This window comes from Entelurus aequoreus, linkage group LG27 (assembly GCF_033978785.1).
Source record: "Entelurus aequoreus isolate RoL-2023_Sb linkage group LG27, RoL_Eaeq_v1.1, whole genome shotgun sequence".
Classification (NCBI taxonomy): domain Eukaryota; kingdom Metazoa; phylum Chordata; class Actinopteri; order Syngnathiformes; family Syngnathidae; genus Entelurus; species Entelurus aequoreus.
Window position 1 is genome coordinate 27,120,529 of NC_084757.1, and position 20,900 is coordinate 27,141,428.

General features: G+C 40.5%; 1 protein-coding gene across 3 annotated transcripts in view; it reads right to left on the reverse strand.

Moving 5' to 3' along the window:
* The window catches only part of LOC133644512 (zinc finger protein GLIS3-like), a 111,186-nt gene that overhangs the window by 240 nt on the left and 90,046 nt on the right, over positions 1–20,900 (reverse strand). For all 3 annotated transcript variants that reach the window (XM_062039042.1, XM_062039041.1, XM_062039043.1), the window contains 2 exons: positions 13,079–13,274; positions 9,736–11,146 (listed from right to left, as the gene is read on the reverse strand). In XM_062039042.1, coding sequence (XP_061895026.1) covers positions 9,736–11,146; positions 13,079–13,274 — 1,607 coding nt within the window. The remainder of the gene's footprint in view (positions 1–9,735; positions 11,147–13,078; positions 13,275–20,900) is intronic.

The window sequence follows — 20,900 nt, forward strand, 5'->3', positions numbered from 1 at the left end:
AGTAGAAATCTAAATAAAGACGAGTACATCCCTCAAATTTCAACAAGCATTTAGAAAACATATCTTCCCTACAAACAAAACTAAACAACACTAAACTTGGATGTATTTGTAGAGTAGTCAGTGTACAGTTTGTATAGTAGTATATACTGAAAATTAGTCAACACATAACCATCATTGTCTAAATAGCTGGCAACACATGATTATCCTGTCTTGCTGACAGGCATGGTGGTGGTAGAATGATGGTCTGGGGTTGCATGATTGCTAAATTCAGATTAATTCTCACTCCTCAGATAAAAAAAAAAAACTTCCTAAAGAGGTTGCAATAGTCTGCTGTGTTTCATATGATGACAGCCATATAGTGTCCACTGTCAAGTTGGTAGGGTGTAGATTTTCAAATATGACCAACTTCTCGACTTGGTGCATAAACTTTCAACTATACAGGTGAGAGGCATAATTTATAACCTATAATTATTTCTTACTAAACTCAAAGGCAATACATCAGAAACAGCTCAAGCTTCTTATTTATTCTATGGCAGGTTGAAATCAAAGTTATTAGCAGCTCAAGCTAACTAGGAAATGTCTACTTGCCCGTGGTCAGAGGAGCAGTTTGAGCAAGGCGATGTGTCACAACGCCAGAGAAATAGTTTGGCGGTGTTAGCAAGTGATGTGCGATACAACTGATTTTCTTTCCGATCCGATACAGAGTAAAATTAAATCTGGTATTAGTGACACCGATCTGATACCAATATATTATGCAAATATACCTGATGTTTTTGGTAAATTCTACAAAGTTGTGTATTACATAAAGAATACAAATTATTTAAACATTACCTGAATAAATCTAGGCTATTTTGCCAATGAGCGATTAGTGTATATGTTACTTAACAAGATCTCATCAATATAGTTACTTTACAGTGTGTTTCTGGTAATAATATTCATGGTCTCAAATTACTAAAGTACCAAAAGTATCGATATTTTGATTTAGAAATCGATATGAGAGCATAAATATCTGGTATCGGCGGTGTTCATATTTCATTATTGATTCGCATGACACTATTGTTTGCTATTTCAATAACAATGTCACTACAGATTTGTGAATATGCAGGTCACGAGCGTTTTATAGGCACTTTATTATAGGTTGATCCCCATTTGCTGCACTGTTAACCGCCTTTTGCTAGCGTTTTTTTATGTTTTGAATGCACACAAAAAAGAAAGACATGTCTGTTCTTGTCTCACTTAAACATTTTTGGATGATGGGCAAAATGCGAAAAAAAAGTGCAGTTTCCCTTTTAGCAATTTCCCTTTTAGCAGTTTCCCTTTTAGCGCGACCTGTCAGCCATGTGTGTGTTTTTCAGCCTGATATGTTTCATTTTACACATTTGTTGGTCCAACAAAGGCTCAGTTACTATAGGACATAATAAGTAGGGATGATACTCGAAACCGGTTTTCCCGGTTGTTCGATAAGAAAAGAACCGAGTCCTCGGACTCGAATCCCTTTTTTAAAACCGGTACCCGTTATCGAGACCACTATAGTAAAGAAAAAGAGTTGGTTCTTTATTCGAATCCCTGGGACCAATCCCATCCCGACCAGAAATGCCCCGTGAGACATCACAAGAAATGACGTCACGTAGTTTAGTCATTAGGCGCAGATAGCGAAAGCAGGAAAAACAATGTACCGGAAAAAGCGCTCCAAGGTGTAATAAAGTTCAAAACAAAAGGTATAATCCAATGAATAACTTTACTGAGAGATTTGAGCAGGGTACAAACACATGGCGAACACTTTTACGACCAACCGGAAACATAGCAACCAGGCTAGCAACGCACCTCCTTTACGGCAGCTGTCGCAACGTTCTTAAAACAACCGCAGCACATACATATATGACATCTCCCTTTTTTAATTTTTGTTTTTCTTCCCTTGTAAACAAAACAAAATCACACTGTAGATGTGTTGTCTGTCTAATTATAAATAATGCAGACGAGGCGTGTTGGCTGAGTTCTTGACGTTTACTTTCACAGCGTGCTCATAACCTCATTCTTAGCTGCCGGTGGTGACATGCAACAACACTTTTCGGGGGGTACCGCGCATGCTCGTCACTCCCGTTGCATGCTGGGTAGTGTAGTTGTTATATTCCTAGCTCATAACATCACATCTTTCCCCCTATAAAGAAATAATGTTAACTCAATAAAGTGTATTTCTTTTTTTGGCTTTAACTTTTAATTTTTTAGCATTGTAACCACATTTGCAAACAACTTTTCTCTTCATAGAATTTTCTGTCAATAAAGAAATAAAGTGCAAAAATGTCAAAGCATCATAACAAACAGTTATGTCAAATAGCAGCAGAAGTGCACTTTTTGGAGAGCTGTATTATTTTCAGTTTTGTGCCTAAGAGACTGATTTTATTTAACACTATATTATTATTTCTACACCTATAGTGATCACAGAGACAGGTTGTTTGTGTTACTGTATATATTTGTTTTTCTGAAAAATCCCACTTAATATACTTTGTGTAACAACAGTCAATATTTATTTATTTTATTTAATTTTTTTAGGGGGGTAACAGTCAATATTTATTTATTTATTAGATTTTATTTTTTTCTTATATAATAAAAGTGAGCTTTTGTTAAACCAAATATTGTGTGTTTTTTTCCATATACAACAACCTATCTGGACTCGATAAGAGAATCGATAAGGAATCGGTTCGATAAGAGGATTCGATAATAGGCTCAAACTCGATAATTTCTTATCAAACATCATCCCTAAAAATAAGAGACATATAGTCACATTTCTTAATTTCCCAAGAGAAAAAAAATATTGCCTTTAAATGAGCCACACGGTGTAACACACAGATGGACGTACAGTTGTGGTCAAAAGTTTACATACACTTGTAAAGAACATAATGTCATGGCTGTCTTGAGTTTCCAATAATTTCTACAACTCTTACTTTTTTGTGATAGAGTGATTGGAGCACATACTTGTGTGTCACAAAAAACATTCATGAAGTTTGGTTCTTTTATGAATTTATTATGGGTCTATTGAAAATGTGACCAAATCTGCTGGGTCAAAAGTATACATACAGCAATGTTAATATTTGGTTACATGTCCCTTGGCAAGTTTCACTGCAATAAGGTGCTTTTGGTAGCCATCCACAAGCTTCTGGTTAGATTTTTGACCATTCCTCTTGACAAAATCGGTGCAGTTCAGCTAAATGTGTTGGTTTTCTGACATAGACTAGTTTCTTCAGCATTGTCCACACGTTTAAGTCAGGACTTTGGGAAGGCCATTCTAAAACCTTAATTCTAGCCTGATTTAGCCATTCCTTTACCACTTTTGACGTGTGTTTGGGGTCATTGTCCTGTTGGAACACCCAACTGCGCCCAAGACCCAACCTCCGGGCTGACTAGATTTTTACTAGGTTGTCCTGAAGAATTTTTCATTGTCCCATTTACTCTATGTTAAGCACCAGTTCCATTGGTAGCAAAACAGGCCCAGAGCATAATACTACCACCACCATGCTTGATGGTAGGTGTGGTGTTCCTGGGATTAAAAGCCTCACCTTTTCTCCTCCAAACATATTGCTGGGTATTGTGGCCAAACCGCTCAATTTTTGTTTCATCTGACCACAGAACTTTCCTCCAGAAGGTCTTATCTTTATCCATGTGATGTCAGGCGTTTCTTAAAATTTTACCGTAGCCATTTAGAGACAGTGACATGCTCAAGCAGGGGTCTGACATTAGTTGTGCCCCTGTGATAACAAATTCTTCCCGCCAAGACCCAGAATGCAACAACTAACGATTTACTGCTACCAGAAGACCGAGACAGAGAGAGATAATTTATATATGTTTAAAAGGACACAGAGAAAGAAAAAAGTAGTGTTATGTTTGGACATGTGCAGACTTTGGCTTCACAAGGGCCAGATGGAATCTGCTGCTGGAAAGATAATAGAGATCAGTCTAGTTTCTTTTTACGATAGCCTTTGGTCTCTCCTTAAAGAGACTGTCTCAGCTATTTCTTCTAAAAAGATTTGCTACAAATTCTTGAATATCTTTGAGCAAGGCATTTTGTGACAATTGAGTGGTCCTTTCTAATGCAAAAGTGACTCTTTAATGTTGTTTTAATAGTAAAATATGTCCCTACAGCCAGTTTATGAGAACCAAAAGGGAAAAAATCTTTCATCTCCCTCATTTGTTTGCTCAACTTTTGAGAGACGAAGCGCTCAAACGGTTGCTTTTGAAGTATTCATGACGTCTCAAAAGAGAAAACTCCTTACTCATTTTGACCCGTCACTGGCTAGATGATCCTGCCCCATGCATAAGCCCACCGATTGACGGATGGCAACTTGGTGGAAAAAATAAACAAAAGAAGCAGGCTTTGTTACACATCTTAAAATATCAACAATGTCAACTATTCGCACGGGTGAAGCTGAAAGTTTGATCACTTTGTTTTTCATTAGCATAGTAAGTCACTATTGAAATGTGAGTGTAATGTTAGCACAGTACGTAACACAGCTATGCTAGTGTTGCTAATGTTTATGTCCTCCTGTCTCACTCCTTAATGTTATGTTGTTGTATGTGATATTTGAAATCTATTATTTGTGTAAGAAGTAGATATAGGGCCTGATCTAATACGATCCAAATAACACACGGCAAATAGCGTGTGCAAGGTATAAAATTGCGTAGACTATGAGCTGCCGTGTTGCGTGTGTACTACTAAGACTGAGTGTACAATTGAAAATTGGTGAATATAATTTTTGCGTGTACTACGCGGCTTTCACCATGGAGAAACTAATTTATGTGTCTCTATCATGTTATCATGATTTTGGGGTTTTACTGTGTTTTGAAACATGCAGCAGGCCATTATGTACCACTTTTTCTGGGCATTTTGGAAGCAGTCCTGCAGTGCATTTACAACGGAACCTATGTTCCGGGGGCAAGAAAATGCATATTGCAATACGTTTTTTTCCCAAACAAGTGAATAAACCAACGTCAAAAAAACACACCGAAACGCATCAATTTAATTTGTTTTGTGTAATAAAATAAAAATTTAGATTTAATCGCAGAAAGCTTTTAAGTTTAGATGCGGAATCCTTTATGATTAGTGACTCAAATCATATTTTCCTTTTTTATTTTCCTAGGCCGGGGGTCAGCAACCCGCTGCTCTTTAGTGCCGCCCTAGTGGCTCCCTGGGGCATTTTTAAAAAGAATTGAAAATGGAAAAAGATGGGGGGAAAATATTTTTTTTGTTTTAGTATGTTTTTTGTTCGAGGACAAACATGACACAAACCTTCCCAATTGTTAGAAAGCCCACTGTTTAATATGTTTGTGTGTATGCTTCACGGATGAGAGTATTTGGTGAACATCGTTTCGTCCTACTAAGTTCGGCGGTTCTTGAACTCACCATAGTGTGGACTGTGACGCAACACTTTGTTTACATGTAAAATCTTCCAATCCTTCTTTGTCTCATTTTGTCCACCAAACGTTTTATGCTGTGCATGTATAAACAAAAGTGCGTTTTCTTGATGTTATTGACTTGTTGGAGTGCTAATCAGGCATATTTGGTCAGTGCATGACTGCAAGCTAATCAATGCTAACATGCTATTTAGGCTAGCTGTATGCACATGTTGCTTCATTGTGCCTCATTTGTAGGTATATTTAAGCTAATTTACTATCCTTTACTTTTATACTCTTTGTATATAATTTAGTTTTGCATGTCTCATGACACATTATCTGTATGTAATATTGGCTGCATTTCAGATAGTTGTTTGTGTGCCATGTTGTTCCAGACCACAGCAAACATTACCTAGCTTGCCAAAAATTGTAGTACATCTATTAAAAGAAGACACCTGTCATTTCCTTTAACTTGGACACACACATCTATATCTTTGGCCATTAAAAGCCAGTCATTTCCAGGAGTTATCTCACCTTCTGAGTAGCCTCTGATTTACTAATGGTTTCTAATGTTGTAAAAATGTGTAGAATGAATATTGAATTTCAAAATTTCTGCCAACGAAGATTCGCTTCAGCCTGCGACACATAGTCATTTTGATAGTAGGCTATTGCAGCTAAAAAAGACACATCATGTGTTGCCTTCATTATAACACTTATAGACGGCTTTTCATTTTTTGAGGCTCCAGACAGATTTGGTTTTTGTATTTTTGGTCCAATATGGCTCTTTCAACCTTTTGGGTTGCCGACCCCTGCCCTAGGCAAAAGGAAGGTACTTTCTAGTACACGGAATCAATAATTTCTATTGGGAGACTCCACTGAAACAATATCTTCATTTTACATGGATGAGAATGTGTGTGTGTGTGTGTGTGTGTGTGTGTGTGTGTGTGTGTGTGTGTGTGTGTGTGTGTGTGTGTGTGTGTGTGTGTGTGTGTGTGTGTGTGTGTGTGTGTGTGTGTGTGTGTGTGTGTGTGTGTGTGTGTGTGTGTGTGTGTGTGTGTGTGTTAGACATAAGGCGGATCGGGAGGTCCCTCGTTTGCCGACAAAATCCAGTGCCTCGTCAACAGTGAGACGAATTGTTCTAGTTCGAACATATGGTAAATATCGACAAAAACATACAAACGACTCTTCGCAATGACGCATTCTTGCATACTACTGTTACGCAGTTCAGCACATACGTTACAAAGTGTGCCAATATCTGTTTCTCACATATTTATCTGCAAAATTGGTGTAAGAGTAGATTCCGCCTTTTTTTCACCAATTTCATTCACATATACTGTAAACTGGTAGACGATTTTTGTTGTCATTGTTTGTATAAAATTGTCAGTTTGGGGTGTTAAACTTCAAGACAGGATTTCACACAGGGTGTCTCATTCCTCTCACACTTCTAATGCTGGAAAATTGCCAGGTCAATTTTGTCCGAAACATCAACAAAGGAAATCAGAAGGGTTAAGGACGGTGCAAGAGGACTTTTAAAAAAAAAATAAAGAGTTAAGGTAACAGAGTAAACACTGATAGATCACAAAGCAGGAAAAGGAAGAGCATGTTTGTTTGTTCCTAATTCGGGGGTGTCAAACTAATTTTACATCGGGGGCTACATGGAGTAAAATCTACTCCCAAGTGGGCCGGACTGGTAAAATCACGGCACGATAACTCAAAAATAAAGACAACTTCAGAGTGTTTTCTTTGTTTAAAAATAGAACAAGCACAAATGTACAAATCATAATGTTAGTTTTTTTTTTACACTTACGTGTTGCAGTTAATAACTTCAGAATAAATGATGTGATAATGTTCATCAGTCAACTCATTGGTGTTAATTTAAAATCTATCAAGATAAAAAAATATCAAAATCAAATTACAGGACGTTATGTATGTTGTTTGATCATTTTCCTTGACCAATGTACTAACATCATGTGGTTTATTTTGTACATATGAAGCCTCATCTACAAAGATACAAAGAATTGCCATTGCGACATCCAGTGGACACATTTAGGACAGCTGTTTCTTTCATTCAAAAATTGTAGGTAATTTTTATACTTAGCAAACTCATTCCGCGGGCCGGATAAAACCTGTCTGCGGGCCTGACCCGTACGTTTGACACCCCATCCTAATCTGTGGTGTAACAAAATATGTAGTACGCATGAAAAAGTGTTGCTATATTAAGCAAAGTATTTATTATAAAATAAACCCTCTCGAAATATTATAGATTTTTCAATACTTCAGATTTGACTCCTAAATTCAAATGGGACCACTTCCATCAGGGTGAGGGCACGAATCAAGCAAGGCTATCAAACATTACCAGCTATCCCTCTGCGGCCCGCTACTCCAGACCACTACATTTCGCCTCTTGTTTGCCTAAGATACGAGGCCAATTCGCCTAATACTTGTGGGACAGCTAAACATGTAAAGCCTCCCATTTAAAAGGATCAAATGCAGGCATTGTTTGGTTATGTTCACCATATGTGTTGGCTTTTCAGTATCCAAATCCCTTCTCCCAAAACAGAGTGCTTGTGAAAATAAACACAGCTTCGCCCTACACAAATTGTGGACTAATTGTGTATTTGGACTAAATCATTCTTTAGGTTGGAGGGCTTTTTCCATTTGCTAAGGGATGTAGGGGAGTGACAGCTTGACATTGATTAGTGTGTTGACTTGTGCAACTGGAGCTTTACCTGTAAAGCATACGACCACAAAGTAGTGCCGCTAGAACGCACACCTTCCGTGGAAAAACAAGACAGTTTTACATGTCACACTTGGGGATGTGCAGTCACGGTACGCCACAATAAAATTTTGGTATGTAGCTCACTTTTTAGGTTTCGTTCATTTCAGTACAGTTTGGCAACAACATTCTTTTTCACACTGCTTTTGTTTACGACTTTATGTAGTTAACTGCGAAGGTAACATTTTCCAAATCCTCTTCGGCAGAAGAAGATTTTTTCAAGCTCTGGCTTCTCCTTGGCACTTGCGCTAGCCATGACTGTTTACGGAGTAGCCTAGTGGCTATATCGGTGGCAGTTACACTTCCTGACCTTCCCTTAATGTGTACTGTGTGGAAAGGCGGAATGCTTCTGTCCTGCTAAAAAAAAAAATCTGATTAAAGTTACATGTACCGTAACACCCCTACTTTCAATTGTACACACTAAAAAATGTTGGGTTATGTTGATAACCCAATTTATGAGTTGCTAGTGTTGGGTTAAATTTTGGAGTTAGTTTTACAAAGAGCTATCATTTTTTGGGGTTATAAGGGTATTATTTTAACAAAATTTCTTGGTGTTCAAAATGATGAACCATTTTTGGGTTGTTTTTCAACGAGTAACACATTTTTGGGTAAAACACTTTTTTCTTGAAGGGAATTTTTTTATGGATTAATCTCATTAACATTATTTTCAATCATCCAACATTGAGTTAACATAACTCAACTTTTGGGTTAAATAATTCAACCCAATAGTTTGGTTGGGAATAACCCAACATTAAGTCATCATAACTCAACTTTTTGGTTGAATAATTCAACGCAAAAGTTGGGTTGAAAAAATTAACCCAAAATGTTGAGTTCAAATAACTCAAATAAGGGGTTCGTCCTTTCCTGAACCAGCAGTTGGGTTAAAATTGGGTTATTTTGTAACTCAACACACATGTTGTCGTTGACTCTGGACTGTCTAGCCACTGCATGACACTAAGGCCGCAGAACAGAGACACGCGGCAGGCTTACACACACACATGCATCCACAAAAAATATACGCCACACACACATACCCCACCCCCCATCCAACACCCTCGACGCAAATCCTTTAGGGGTGATGGACAGATGAGCAGCGCCTGAAGAGCTGCAGCCTGCCACAGTGGCCCCCACTCCCTCCCCTCTGTTGTTAGATATCTCGAGATGTCTGTTTTAATATGTATATGTGCTTTGCTATGGAGGTGTTTTTCCCACTCCAGACTGGGCCCCCTTAGGAGCCCAGTCTAGATTGTATTTTTTTACTCATCTTTCCCCAGTGTTTACCTTTTTCCCATCTTTAACGGGGCGCCTCGTGGCGACCCATCAACTGTTAGTGCTGAAAACAAAGTTTCGTTGTACTTGTGCAATGACAATAAAGACCTACCTACCTACCTTAGTGTGTAGGAATTGTGATTTCTAAACTAAAGGAAATCAAGAAATATTCATGTCAAAACTACATTAAATATGTGCTTGTGTTTTTGCTGTTGGGGGACTGTCATCAATGCTGCGTATATTCCACTCGAGTTTGTTTTACATGTGGTCAGTGTTTCCAAAATATGGTTATTATGAGGACTCACCATGCACTTGTTAGGCTTCTCTCCAGAGTGAACCCTCATGTGGATCAACAGCTTGTAGCGGGCGTTGAAGGGCTTGTAGCGCCGAATGCAGCCGGCCCAGAAACAGGTGAAGTCCTCCCCTTTGCGCTGGTCGATGTGGACTTTTTCAATGTGCCTCACCAGCTCTTCCTGCTGTTCGTAGGCAGCACTGCAGTCGATCCAGCGACAAGACTGCTTATCGGACTGCGTACCGCCGACCTCTTCGTTCTCGGACGGGCCCACGGGCGAAGGCTTGAGTGCCAGGGAGGAGCCAGGCGCCGAATGATGGTTGTGGCCGGAAACGGCTCCCGCATATTGGTGCAGGTGGTAGGGCGGGGGCATGGTCGTGCGGGGATGCTGATGGAAGTGGCGAAGATGCCCGTTGCGCCCGCTTAAGTGATGATGATGATAGCGGTGCTGCAAGATTTCGTCTTCACTGGGAGAAAAGTCATCTAAGGGCTCTTGCTTGAGGGCGGCCCCCGATCTCTGGCTCCTGTCCAGTAAAACCCCAGTTTCTGCCCCCGTCTGCAGTGTCCCTGACATCAGCACCCCACTCATGAGTAACCCCAACCTGTCTGAGCCACCTGTATTCCCCAGGGAGGGTTCTCCAGCCCCAGGGCCCTGCTGCATGGAGCCCTGCTCCTCGCACGGCCCTCTGCCTGGCTCCACTGATGAAATCGATGAGGAGGACGATGGGGAAGAGGAGGAAAGGGACAGCAGGCAAGCGGCGGGTGAGGATAGCTGACAGCTCCCCTGCAATGAGGCTCGCTGGGGGCTGCCGTGTGGTGGGTGGCTGTAAGGGGCTTCTCGATGGCAGGGTACAGAAGGTGGGGATCTAGACGAGGAAGAGGAGGATGAAGAGGTGAAGCCGCAGCCGCCGGTGTGGCTTGGCGATAGGTTAGCACGGAACCCGTTGACGCACGTGACCATGGACATTTGTGAGGACGAGCAGATGATGGCGGTGATGTTGATCTCCTCGGAGGCAGTTCTGGTCGCTGACGGAGAATCTGCGAGCGCAACGCCGCCGGTTTCAGCGGGGGACTGCGAGACCAGCGAAAGGCGACGTCTTTTCAGACTGCTCGTGCTCAGCAGCCGCGCTGACTGACGCGAGCCGGCCGGGGACAAAGCCAACGGGGAGGAGCCATCTTCATTATTAAACGGTTCCACGCTCATGTTGTCGCCGCCGTTGCCAACAAGAGCCACCATCTCGTCCCTCGACGCCCCCAAAAGTATGCCCGGCCTGGAGTTCTGAAACCCCACCTGGGAAGCGCCGATGCCGGAAATGGTGTAACCCATAACGTCCTCTTCTTTAATGGCATACGGTAGAGCACTTGGAGCCCGGTTGGCACCACCCAGCGAGGCCCCGGAGAGGGTCCTCTGAAAAGTGGATGATCTGCGGGGTAAAAAAAAAAAAAAAAAAAAGAGACAAACAAAGAGAGGAACATGAGCACCATCAGCTTAGCGACTGTTGACAGACACAAGCTGGTTGAATCCTTCCAATCTACTTTCATGAGATCATGCCATTAAAACCAACATTAAGTGACAAGATTTTTTATGGGTAAATAAAACCGTATCTTGCTGTAATGAGAGGATCTGAATGTGTTTTTTTTTGTGTTTTTTTTTAAATCTAAGAACGTAAAGTGGAGGGGAGTGAGAGGCCACTCTGAAAGGCTTTGATGGCACAATAAGCCCAGCCCAACATTGGGGGTAAATAGGGAGTCACCTGTTTTTGGTGGCGTAATTGCATCCTCAGAAGGCTCGCCGGTTTACAATGCTGTGTATTATGGTGGGAATCTCTGCCCTGCTGAATAGGGGACCCTGGTCAGATTTCTCAGTGCATTGCTGTGATCCCCTATATAATAATTCCTGTCAGTTGGCTCATTATGGATTTTGTGCAGGGGCCCTGAGTGATGTGAGAAGATCTTTCTTTTTTTTCTTTCTCCAGCCTGTCTGATGTTGAATAAATTGTCTTTGTCCCTTCCGCCCCCAACCCAAGCATGGCAAAGGAAAAACAGCAAGAGGCGGCTATAGAAGGCCATCCTGTCTGTTCAGAGGCAATATTCCTGTTTGGGTTGTTGTTAAAACCTTGAGTGGAATTTAGGGAAAAGTCTATCAAAAAAAAAAAGGAAATGAAGACAAGCAAGCCCTATACCTCTAAAAGACAAATATGCTTTGACCATTATCAGCAACAAAAACTATGATAAATGTATGCCTCTGCAAGGCAACTACAAGACTGCAAAGTGGTACCAGATCTACCACCCGAGCAACGTCAAAAGGCAACTGTTGCGTTCCATTCCGTAGAACATTTTTTGCCCAGACTGCCTTTTCAATAAAAGGACCACAACTATAGAACTCTCTACCTGACACTTTGAAAGGTATACCTGCACTTGTCACAACAAACAAAATTGTGGCTAGTTGAGCAACAATCGTGTTCCCATGTTTAGTTTTTACTAATTTTTACTAATTGGTTCTTATCTAGTTTGCACTTTGTCTGTGTTATTATTATTATTATTATTATTGGCTTTTATCTAGTTTGCACTTTGTCTGTATTATTACTATTATCATTATTATCAACTCCTCTTTGCCTCATTCTTTTTATTTTCCTATTTTAATGATGTTAAATCTGTATTGTTGTTGTTGTTGGGGACAAGTATTGTAAATTAGCTTTGGCTACAAACACTATGATCCATACATTGGATAACTATTTCCGATAGCTATGTTTCTGTATCTGTCCCTATTTCTAATGAACCAGAATTAATTAATTTACAGTATCTATCTAAAACTAAAACTGGACTCACTGGTGACGGTGGCAGAGAAGAGGACTGTGGAAAAACTAGTGAGCATCATGGATGATGCCAGTCACCCCCCTGCAGACCGTTATCAGTAGCCAGAGGAGCCTGTTCAGTGCTAAACTGCTTCATCCCAAGTGCAGGACTAATAGACTCAAAAACTCCTTTGTCCCACACGCCATCAGACTGTACAACTCCTCTCTGGGGGGAAGGGGGTACTAGGATGACAGGGGATGCAAAACAATAACAGTTTTTAAAAAAAGTGCAATACATGTTCATAACATGGTCACTACTGCCTAGTTTCTCTTGTTATATTCTTATTTTTACTGTTATATTTTTATTCTTATTGCTATATTTTCTATTTTATTTCCATTTATACCCCCATTATTTACTTTTTACTTTTTAAATTTGTTCTCAATTCTGTACACTGCTGCTGGAATTGTAATTTTCTTGAGGGAACTCCCCTGAAGGAATAAACAAAGTACTATCTATCTATCTATCTATCGTAGAAAAACGAGAAAAGAATGCCGCTTTACCTGGCATCCTGGTGCGGGCTGTCCTGCAGAAGAAGATCAGGCGCTGGGCTGTCGCAGTGGAGGCTCTGGGGATAAAGTCCCCCGGGGTGACCCCCCAAGGGCAGAGGCAAACTCTGCCCACATGGCATCATGGTGCTCTGAGCGTCCCCCAGCTCAGTGTGGTCTCCATTCTTTTCAAGGCAGTAGGCACCGTTACCTGGGAGCAGAGTAGCAGAAATAGATATATATCCCGGTATTGCTAAAGAGATCAGTCATGTGTTTATTACGGCATAAAAAGTGTTAAAATCCTTACGCGTAAAAACCACACCCTGGACTAATTTTGTGCAGGCATGGACTCATTTTACGACCGATGTGTCTTTCTCTTTCTCCATGTGCGTGACATTACAGTTTTTTCAGAACTTAGGGACAGGCATTGAATATTTAGCCCACCAACTGATTTCTGATTGGTCACTTTAAACAAACACTTATAGGGCTTGATCTACTAAATGTTTGTGTGTACTACAACTGGTGTTACTACCGGTACTAAAATTATTTTGATACTTTTTGGTACTTTTCTATATAAAGGGGACCACAAAAAAATTTCATTATTGGCTTTATTTTAACAAAAAATCTTAGGGTACATTAAACAAATGTTTATATATACTATGATTGACACATCAACCTATTGTGTATTATATTTATCCATGAGAGCATTTTGTTGTAAACTGTGAGGTGTGTCTGTTAAACTCATGGTTGTGTTTTACAAATCATGACAGGTGTGAACAAGAGCATGTATTGTCTTTGTGTGATGATGTAAATGAGGTGTGGTTGTAATGTATAATAAGTATGTGTCAATGAAAGGGCATTTTATGACTTTTCTTAATTTGATTACATGCTATAGTATGATTTTATTGTTAGAATTGTATTGCATGATTTGTGTATCCCTTTAATTTAGGTAGCCAGGGACTACAGATGGAAATGAGATATTTAGCTATAATCTGGTGCAGAACATATCTGTCTCTGAGCTTAATGTTTCTGTGCATTGTCCCTTCAAATAAAGACTAAACTATTCCTTGTTTGTGCAGTATGTATTTGTTTGCTTTTCTCCTGAAACCGCTGCACACAAAAGGGTGAACATGCACAAAACATGCACCCTTACTGTCTTGCCTGCGCTATTTTTTACTGAACAATACGCCACATGGTGGCGCTGTTGTTAGACCCCATAAGTCGGAATGACTTGAAAATTCTCACACCGCTCAATAAGTGCTACAAAAAAACCGCAGTAACTTTCAGGTGTGTAGCCCAATCACCACATAATTTGGTATACAACTTTAGGGACTGACAAGCACCTGTCTGTCAAATTTGAGCAAGACCGATTGAAAAATATGGCCGCCACTATGCCAAATGTTTTCTCAGCGGCACGGGCGGGACTTAGAAACAAATTGTCCATATGTCATTGACCATTTGTGGAATGATTATGTATATTTTTAAGTATTTTTAAAATATTTGTTAAGGTATTAGATTTGATCAAGATTTAGGTATTGTATATATATTTTTTTGATATCTGTATTACATGTATGCCAGCATATCTTTTAAAACATTTTCAGGGTGCCTGATTTATTAGAAATTGTACATTTCTTGTGTATGGTCATTATTGGGACATACACTATATTGCCAAAAGTATTTGGCAACCTGCCTTGACTCACATATGAACTTGAAGTGCCATCCCATTCCTAACCCATAGAGTTCAAAATGATGTCGGTCCACCTTTTGCAACTATTACAGCTTCAAATCTTCTGGGAAGATAGTTCCTCCTCCACCAAATTTCACACTCGGCACAATGCAGTCCGAAATGTAGTGTTCTCCTGGCAACCTCCAAACCCAGACTCGACCATCAGATTGCCAGATGGAAAAGTGTGATTCATCCAGTCCAGTGGCAACATGCTTTACACCACTGCATCCAACGTTTTGCATTGGACTTGGTGATGCATGGCTTAGATATAGCTGCTCGGCCATGGAAACCCATTCCATGAAGCTCTCTGCGTACTGTACGTGGGCTAATTGGAAGGTCACATGAAGTTTGGAGATCTGTAGCAACTGACTTCAGCATCTGCTGACCCCTCTCTGTCAGTTTACGTGGCCTGCCACTTGGTGGCTGAGTTGCTGTTGTTCCCAAACTCTTCCATTTTCTTATAATAAAGCTGACAGTAGACGTTGGAATATTTAGGAGCGAGGAAATTTCACGACTGGATTTGTTGCACAGGTGGCATCCTATGACAGTTCCACGCTGGAAATCACTGAGAGCGGCCCATTCTTTCACAAATGTTTGTAGAAACAGTCTCCATGCCTAAGTGCTTGATGTTATACACCTGTGGCCCGGCCAAGTGATTAGGATTCTGATTATTTGGATGGGTGGCCAAATACTTTTGGCAATATAGGGTATGTATAGTTTCATATAACATCTCTCGAGGCATGCATGTAGAGCTTTTAAAACCACACTCAGATATTTACGTCTTTCCAAATGTGTTTTGTCTTTAATATAAATTGATGGTTGCCAAAAAGGCATTAACTGAATATTGGGTTTTATACAACTGGTGACAGGCAGAGTAATGTTGAGGGTAACCGAAGCGGAGTTGTGCCCCTTTTGGTCGAGGAACTCGCATTAATGTGTCCATAAATACAGCCAAGTTCAATGTAATAACTCTTTTTGTGTAAATATTACTATTACTTGATTCTGTGTGTTCTTGTAAGCTAAATCATTAACTCAATGGATGTTTGAGCACTGCATAACTGATGGAGGGATTTTCCAAAAACTTCAAATTGTTAGGTTTTAGATTTGAATCACATCTGTAAATAATCAGCTGTTGTGGGAAACACATGGGAGAGTGTTTGATACTGAATGAATCTCGACGTGTTTTTCACTCCCGCACATTTAGATGCTCATTTTGTGAAATGTATCATTATATCAGTCAAGTCAAATGATTTGAGCAGGAATACGATCCTAATGGATACATCCAAAAGAACACAACACAATATTAGTGAAGAGTCTTAGTGGAGTGAACACACAGAGATGGATCAACACAGCATATGAGGACATATTTACAAAAGGTAAGCCAATATCCCCATGCTACCACTTGGAACGACGGCCGGCACGTGTCCCCTGTCGCAGGTTTCCTAACTCAATTTCGCAACTACATTTTCTTCTCAAGATGTTGCCACACACACAGCTCAGTAGTAATAAAGACACTCAAACATGCTTCAAAACAAAAATGAATGAAAAAGGGTGGGGTGGTATGACAAAAAAGTCCAAATGTAAAACAAAACAACAATAGCTTGTCACTCTCATGGTAATGGTTTTAATTGTTTGGGACAAATACGGTATTGTATGCCAGAAAAACCCATCATAATAACAGTTTCTTCCCCCAGGCTATCAATCTGATGAAAAGTAACATTAAGGAACATCACACTGACACATGTTATCCTACCCCATTTCTTTGACTTATAATGGGTAGTTAATATACTTCCAGGGTTTGTTACAATTTTACAATAAGCAACATTAAAGACATTCCATCAAAAACTAGCTGGTGTTGCATTATGCCTGATTTTTTCCATAAAGATACATGCATCACTATACTTACTACCAAAGGTACTGTTTGGAATGCTTCTAAGATACAAATCTTCCCCCTATGGCGGAAAATAAACTGTTTCTTCAAAAAATTGATTATCACTGGAGGACTAATGGCTAAGCATGCTAGTAGGGCAACACAAGAAGCTAACCGCTAAAGCTGGAGTCCCAAAACTATGGCCCATAGGCTGGATCTGGCCAGCCAGCGTCCACAATCTGGCGAGTCAGACATGTATATACATACATACATACATATACATTCGTATACACACATACTGTACACACTAGGTGTGGCAAATATATTCTGTGCATTTGACCCATCACCCTTGATCACCCCCTGGGAGGTGAGGGGAGCAGTGGGCAGCAGCGGTGGCCGCGCCCGGGAATCATTTTTGGTGATTTAACCCCCAATTCCAACCCTTGATGCTGAGTGCCAAGCAGGGAGGTAATGGGTCCCAGTTTTATAGTCTTTGGTATGACTCGGCCGGGGTTTGAACTCACAACCTACCGATCTCAGGGCGGACACTCTAACGTGTGACAATCATTGGTACTTTAACTTTATATGTATACACACACAAACACACACACACACACACACACACACACACTTATGTACATATACTGTATGTATAGTCGAGTTTTCTGTGGTTTATCCGTTATACAGTGCTCAATACCGTGGAATATAGCGGAATATACATTAGGTCAGAAAAAAACACAGAGGCTATATCATCCCTACAAGCCTGTTTCGCAGGTTTCCCTGCTCGTCAGGGGACCTAACGTAAACTGTATATATGTATATGTATTAGGGGATCTGGTGGCTGCTGAATTAGGTCTCTGCTTTTTGCAGATGACGTGGTCCTTATGCCTTCATCTGGCCAGGATCTTCAGCTCTCACTGTATTGGTTTGCAGCAGAGTGTGAAGAGACTGGGATGAGAATCAGCACTGCAAGTCTGAATCCACGGTTCTCGCCCGAAAAAGGGTGGAGTGCCTTCTACGGGTTGGGGAGGAGATCGTTCACACAGTGGAGGAGTTCAAGTACCTCGTAGTCTTGTTCATGAGTGAGGGAAGAGTGGATCGTGAGATCGACAGGCGAATCGGTGCGCCGTCTGCATTGATGCAGACCCTGTATGGATCCATCGTGGTGAAGAAGGAGCTGAGCCAGAATGCAAAGCTCTCAATTTACCGGTCGATCTACATCCCTATCCTCACCCATGGACAAGAGCTTTGGGTTGTGACCGAAAGGACAAGATCACGAGTACAAGCGGCCGAAATGGGTTTCGTCCATCGGGTGGCGGGGCTCTCCCTTAGAGAGAGAGTGAGAAGCTCTGTCGTTCAGGAGAAGCTCAGAGTAAAGCCGCTGGTCCTCCACATTGAGAGGAGCCAGATGAAGTGGCTCATCCTGACCAGATGCCCCCCAAACGCCTCCCTGGGGAGGTGTTTGAGACATGTCCGACCGGTAGGATGCCACAGGGAAGACCTAGGGCCCGTTGGGTCGACTGTGTCTCCCAGCTGGCCTGGGAACGTCTCGGGAAGAGCTGGACCAAGTGGCTGGGGAGAGGGATGTCTGGGCTTCTCTGAAAGGCTGCTGCTCCCGCGAGCTGACCTCGGATAAGTGGAAGGATGGATGGATGGATGAGCGTAAGAAACAAGTTTAAATATTGTGATGATTTTGGTAAACTGTCAATAGCACTCATCATTAATGAACTGAAAATGCACAGTTAATACATGTGATCAGTATTGGTATCGGTCGAAAAAAACCCTGATCAGAACACCCCCAAATCAAACAAATTTCACACAATCTAGAGAATTCTTGAATCATTTGTTGTGCCTCTGGGATGGGCAGCGTAGCTCGGTTGGTAGAGCGGCCGTGCCAGCAACCTGAGGGTTCTAGGTTCAATCCCTGCTTCTGCCATCCTAGTCACAGCTGTTGTGTCCTTGGGCAAGACAAAAATGTAACTTAGAAAATGGGTTTCACTATGTAAAGCGCTTTGAGTCACGAGAGAAAAGCGCTATATAAGTATAATACACTTCACTTCACATCCCTGGGTAAAAAACTAAACAGACCTGGATCTGCACCAAAATTAAACGCCTTCTGCCACAGTTTCAAGAGTTTCATGAAAATTGGTTATTGTGTTGCACAATCATGTTAGCTAACATGGTGATGAAAATATAACCTCCGTGGTGGTGGCAATAACAAACTGAGAGGCAGTTTAAGACAGAAAAGCGGAACTTTTTTTTTTTTTTTAATCTAAGATTTTTTTCAAGAGAGCAGAGAAAACAAGTTAAAGTTTGTGAGAGGCGCACATTACACCCTGTAACAGACAGAAAAATGCCTAAATATAATCAAGCCTCAGACGGAGGGTGAACAGTGCTAAGGTGGCGACACGGGTCACAGCGTCAACTCCAAGAAGTCGAGAAAAGGGAAAGCAAGAAACACAAACAGTCTAAAAATCACAAAGGGGATTTGTAGGAGCAATTCTGGTTTCACTCAAAGATGCAAACAGGAGGGCAATATGTTCTTTCAGCACTGTTCTGTTTATCCTTGGGATCAAAACCTTTACTGTGCACTTGTTCTGTCTGTCATATGTTATTGTATACATGGAAAAAATCAACACACACAAAAGACAGTAGTATTTCTACCATATGATGGAGTCAAAAGTTGCAAAAAAAACATATGATTTTGATTTATTCCTTTGACAAGAACTGCAGTAGAGTATTTGTAATGCATCATGCTCATGTTCAAGCTCATGATGAAGCTTCTGATACCCCTGCTGCTTGAAGTAAGAGCGGCTGTGATTTAGAGCCTTTTAGTGCTAACAGAATCAGTTCTGCTGTGCTCGGGAGGTGGGATTCCTCAAACATATGGTGGCTTGGATGGGACCCAGGAGTAAATCCAGTTTAAACTGAATGAGCCGTGGTAATTGAGCGTTCTATATTTCAATGAGTGTTGTTGTGCGCTCCGTTCAGTCCAGTGAGGCTTGAGCCTAAAGGGAGCATCGGGAGACAGCAGCGTTAAAGTAGCAGTGGCGAGGGAAGGTGTGTGGCTGCATTTCACTCCGTCAAGCCCACCATACTTGAAGGGTTTGTGTGGAAGAAAATGCAAAACCTTTCATGGCTAAAAAGGCAGGTTTTTGCTGGGGTTACTGTCATTGTGATTTAGGGCCTATTTGCAGTTTCATTTAATTTTTTAGCAAATGATACTTTCATATATATATATATATATATATATATATATATATATATATATATATATATATATATATATATATATATATATATATATATATATATATATATATATATATATATATATATATATATATATATCCATTTTCTACCACTTGTCCCTTATGGGGTCGCAGGGGGTGCTGGAGCCTACATATATACAGTATACATATATAATCACTCCTGCACTCACACTAGGGCAGTTCTATGGGAGCGTATTGGGTCTACAATTTTTGTCACTATAAAGCTACTTTTACAGCATGAAAGACAAAGTGAGCTAGTTGAGTTGTATTTATATGACTGGCAACATTTAAAATTGTAATTTATTTACAAAGCACTAAGGATTGGGATCTTTTTAAAAAAAAAATTTTGACCCTCAAGTTTCAAGTTTATTCACAATACCATAGAACAATTACAATAGTAGTGAATATCATTTAAAGATGTTGGTAAATGAAAGGGTCCCCCAAATAAGCTAGAAGAAGCTTTTGACAGGGGGTCCAGAGGACAGTATATACATGGAATGATGAAAAATGGTAGCAAGCACAACAACAACAAAAAAAACAACAACGCTATATGATAAACACAAGATAATAGTACTAAAGCACGCATACACATACACACATACATTCATTCGACCATGCAAAACCCAACAGTAGTCAACCCCACATGAGGCATTAGAGATAGGTGGTTAATAGGTAAGTTTTCAGTTTTTTTTTTAAGTTGGAGAATGGATACGGCATCTTGAGGCTCTCATTAAGCCGGTTCCTTTCACATTTGAATTGATACAATACCAATTATCGGTACCTCGGAATTGAATACCAGGACTCAATGGTACCAATTTTCAGTATTTTGGTACGTGTTCATGTGGTAATAAATGTTAATTTGTTAAATAATAAAATACAATTTTCACACACATAATGACAGTTGTGCTGTCTAGTTACCTTGTTGTGTTACACTTCTGAGTCTCATTTGCAAGCATATATTCATTTCTC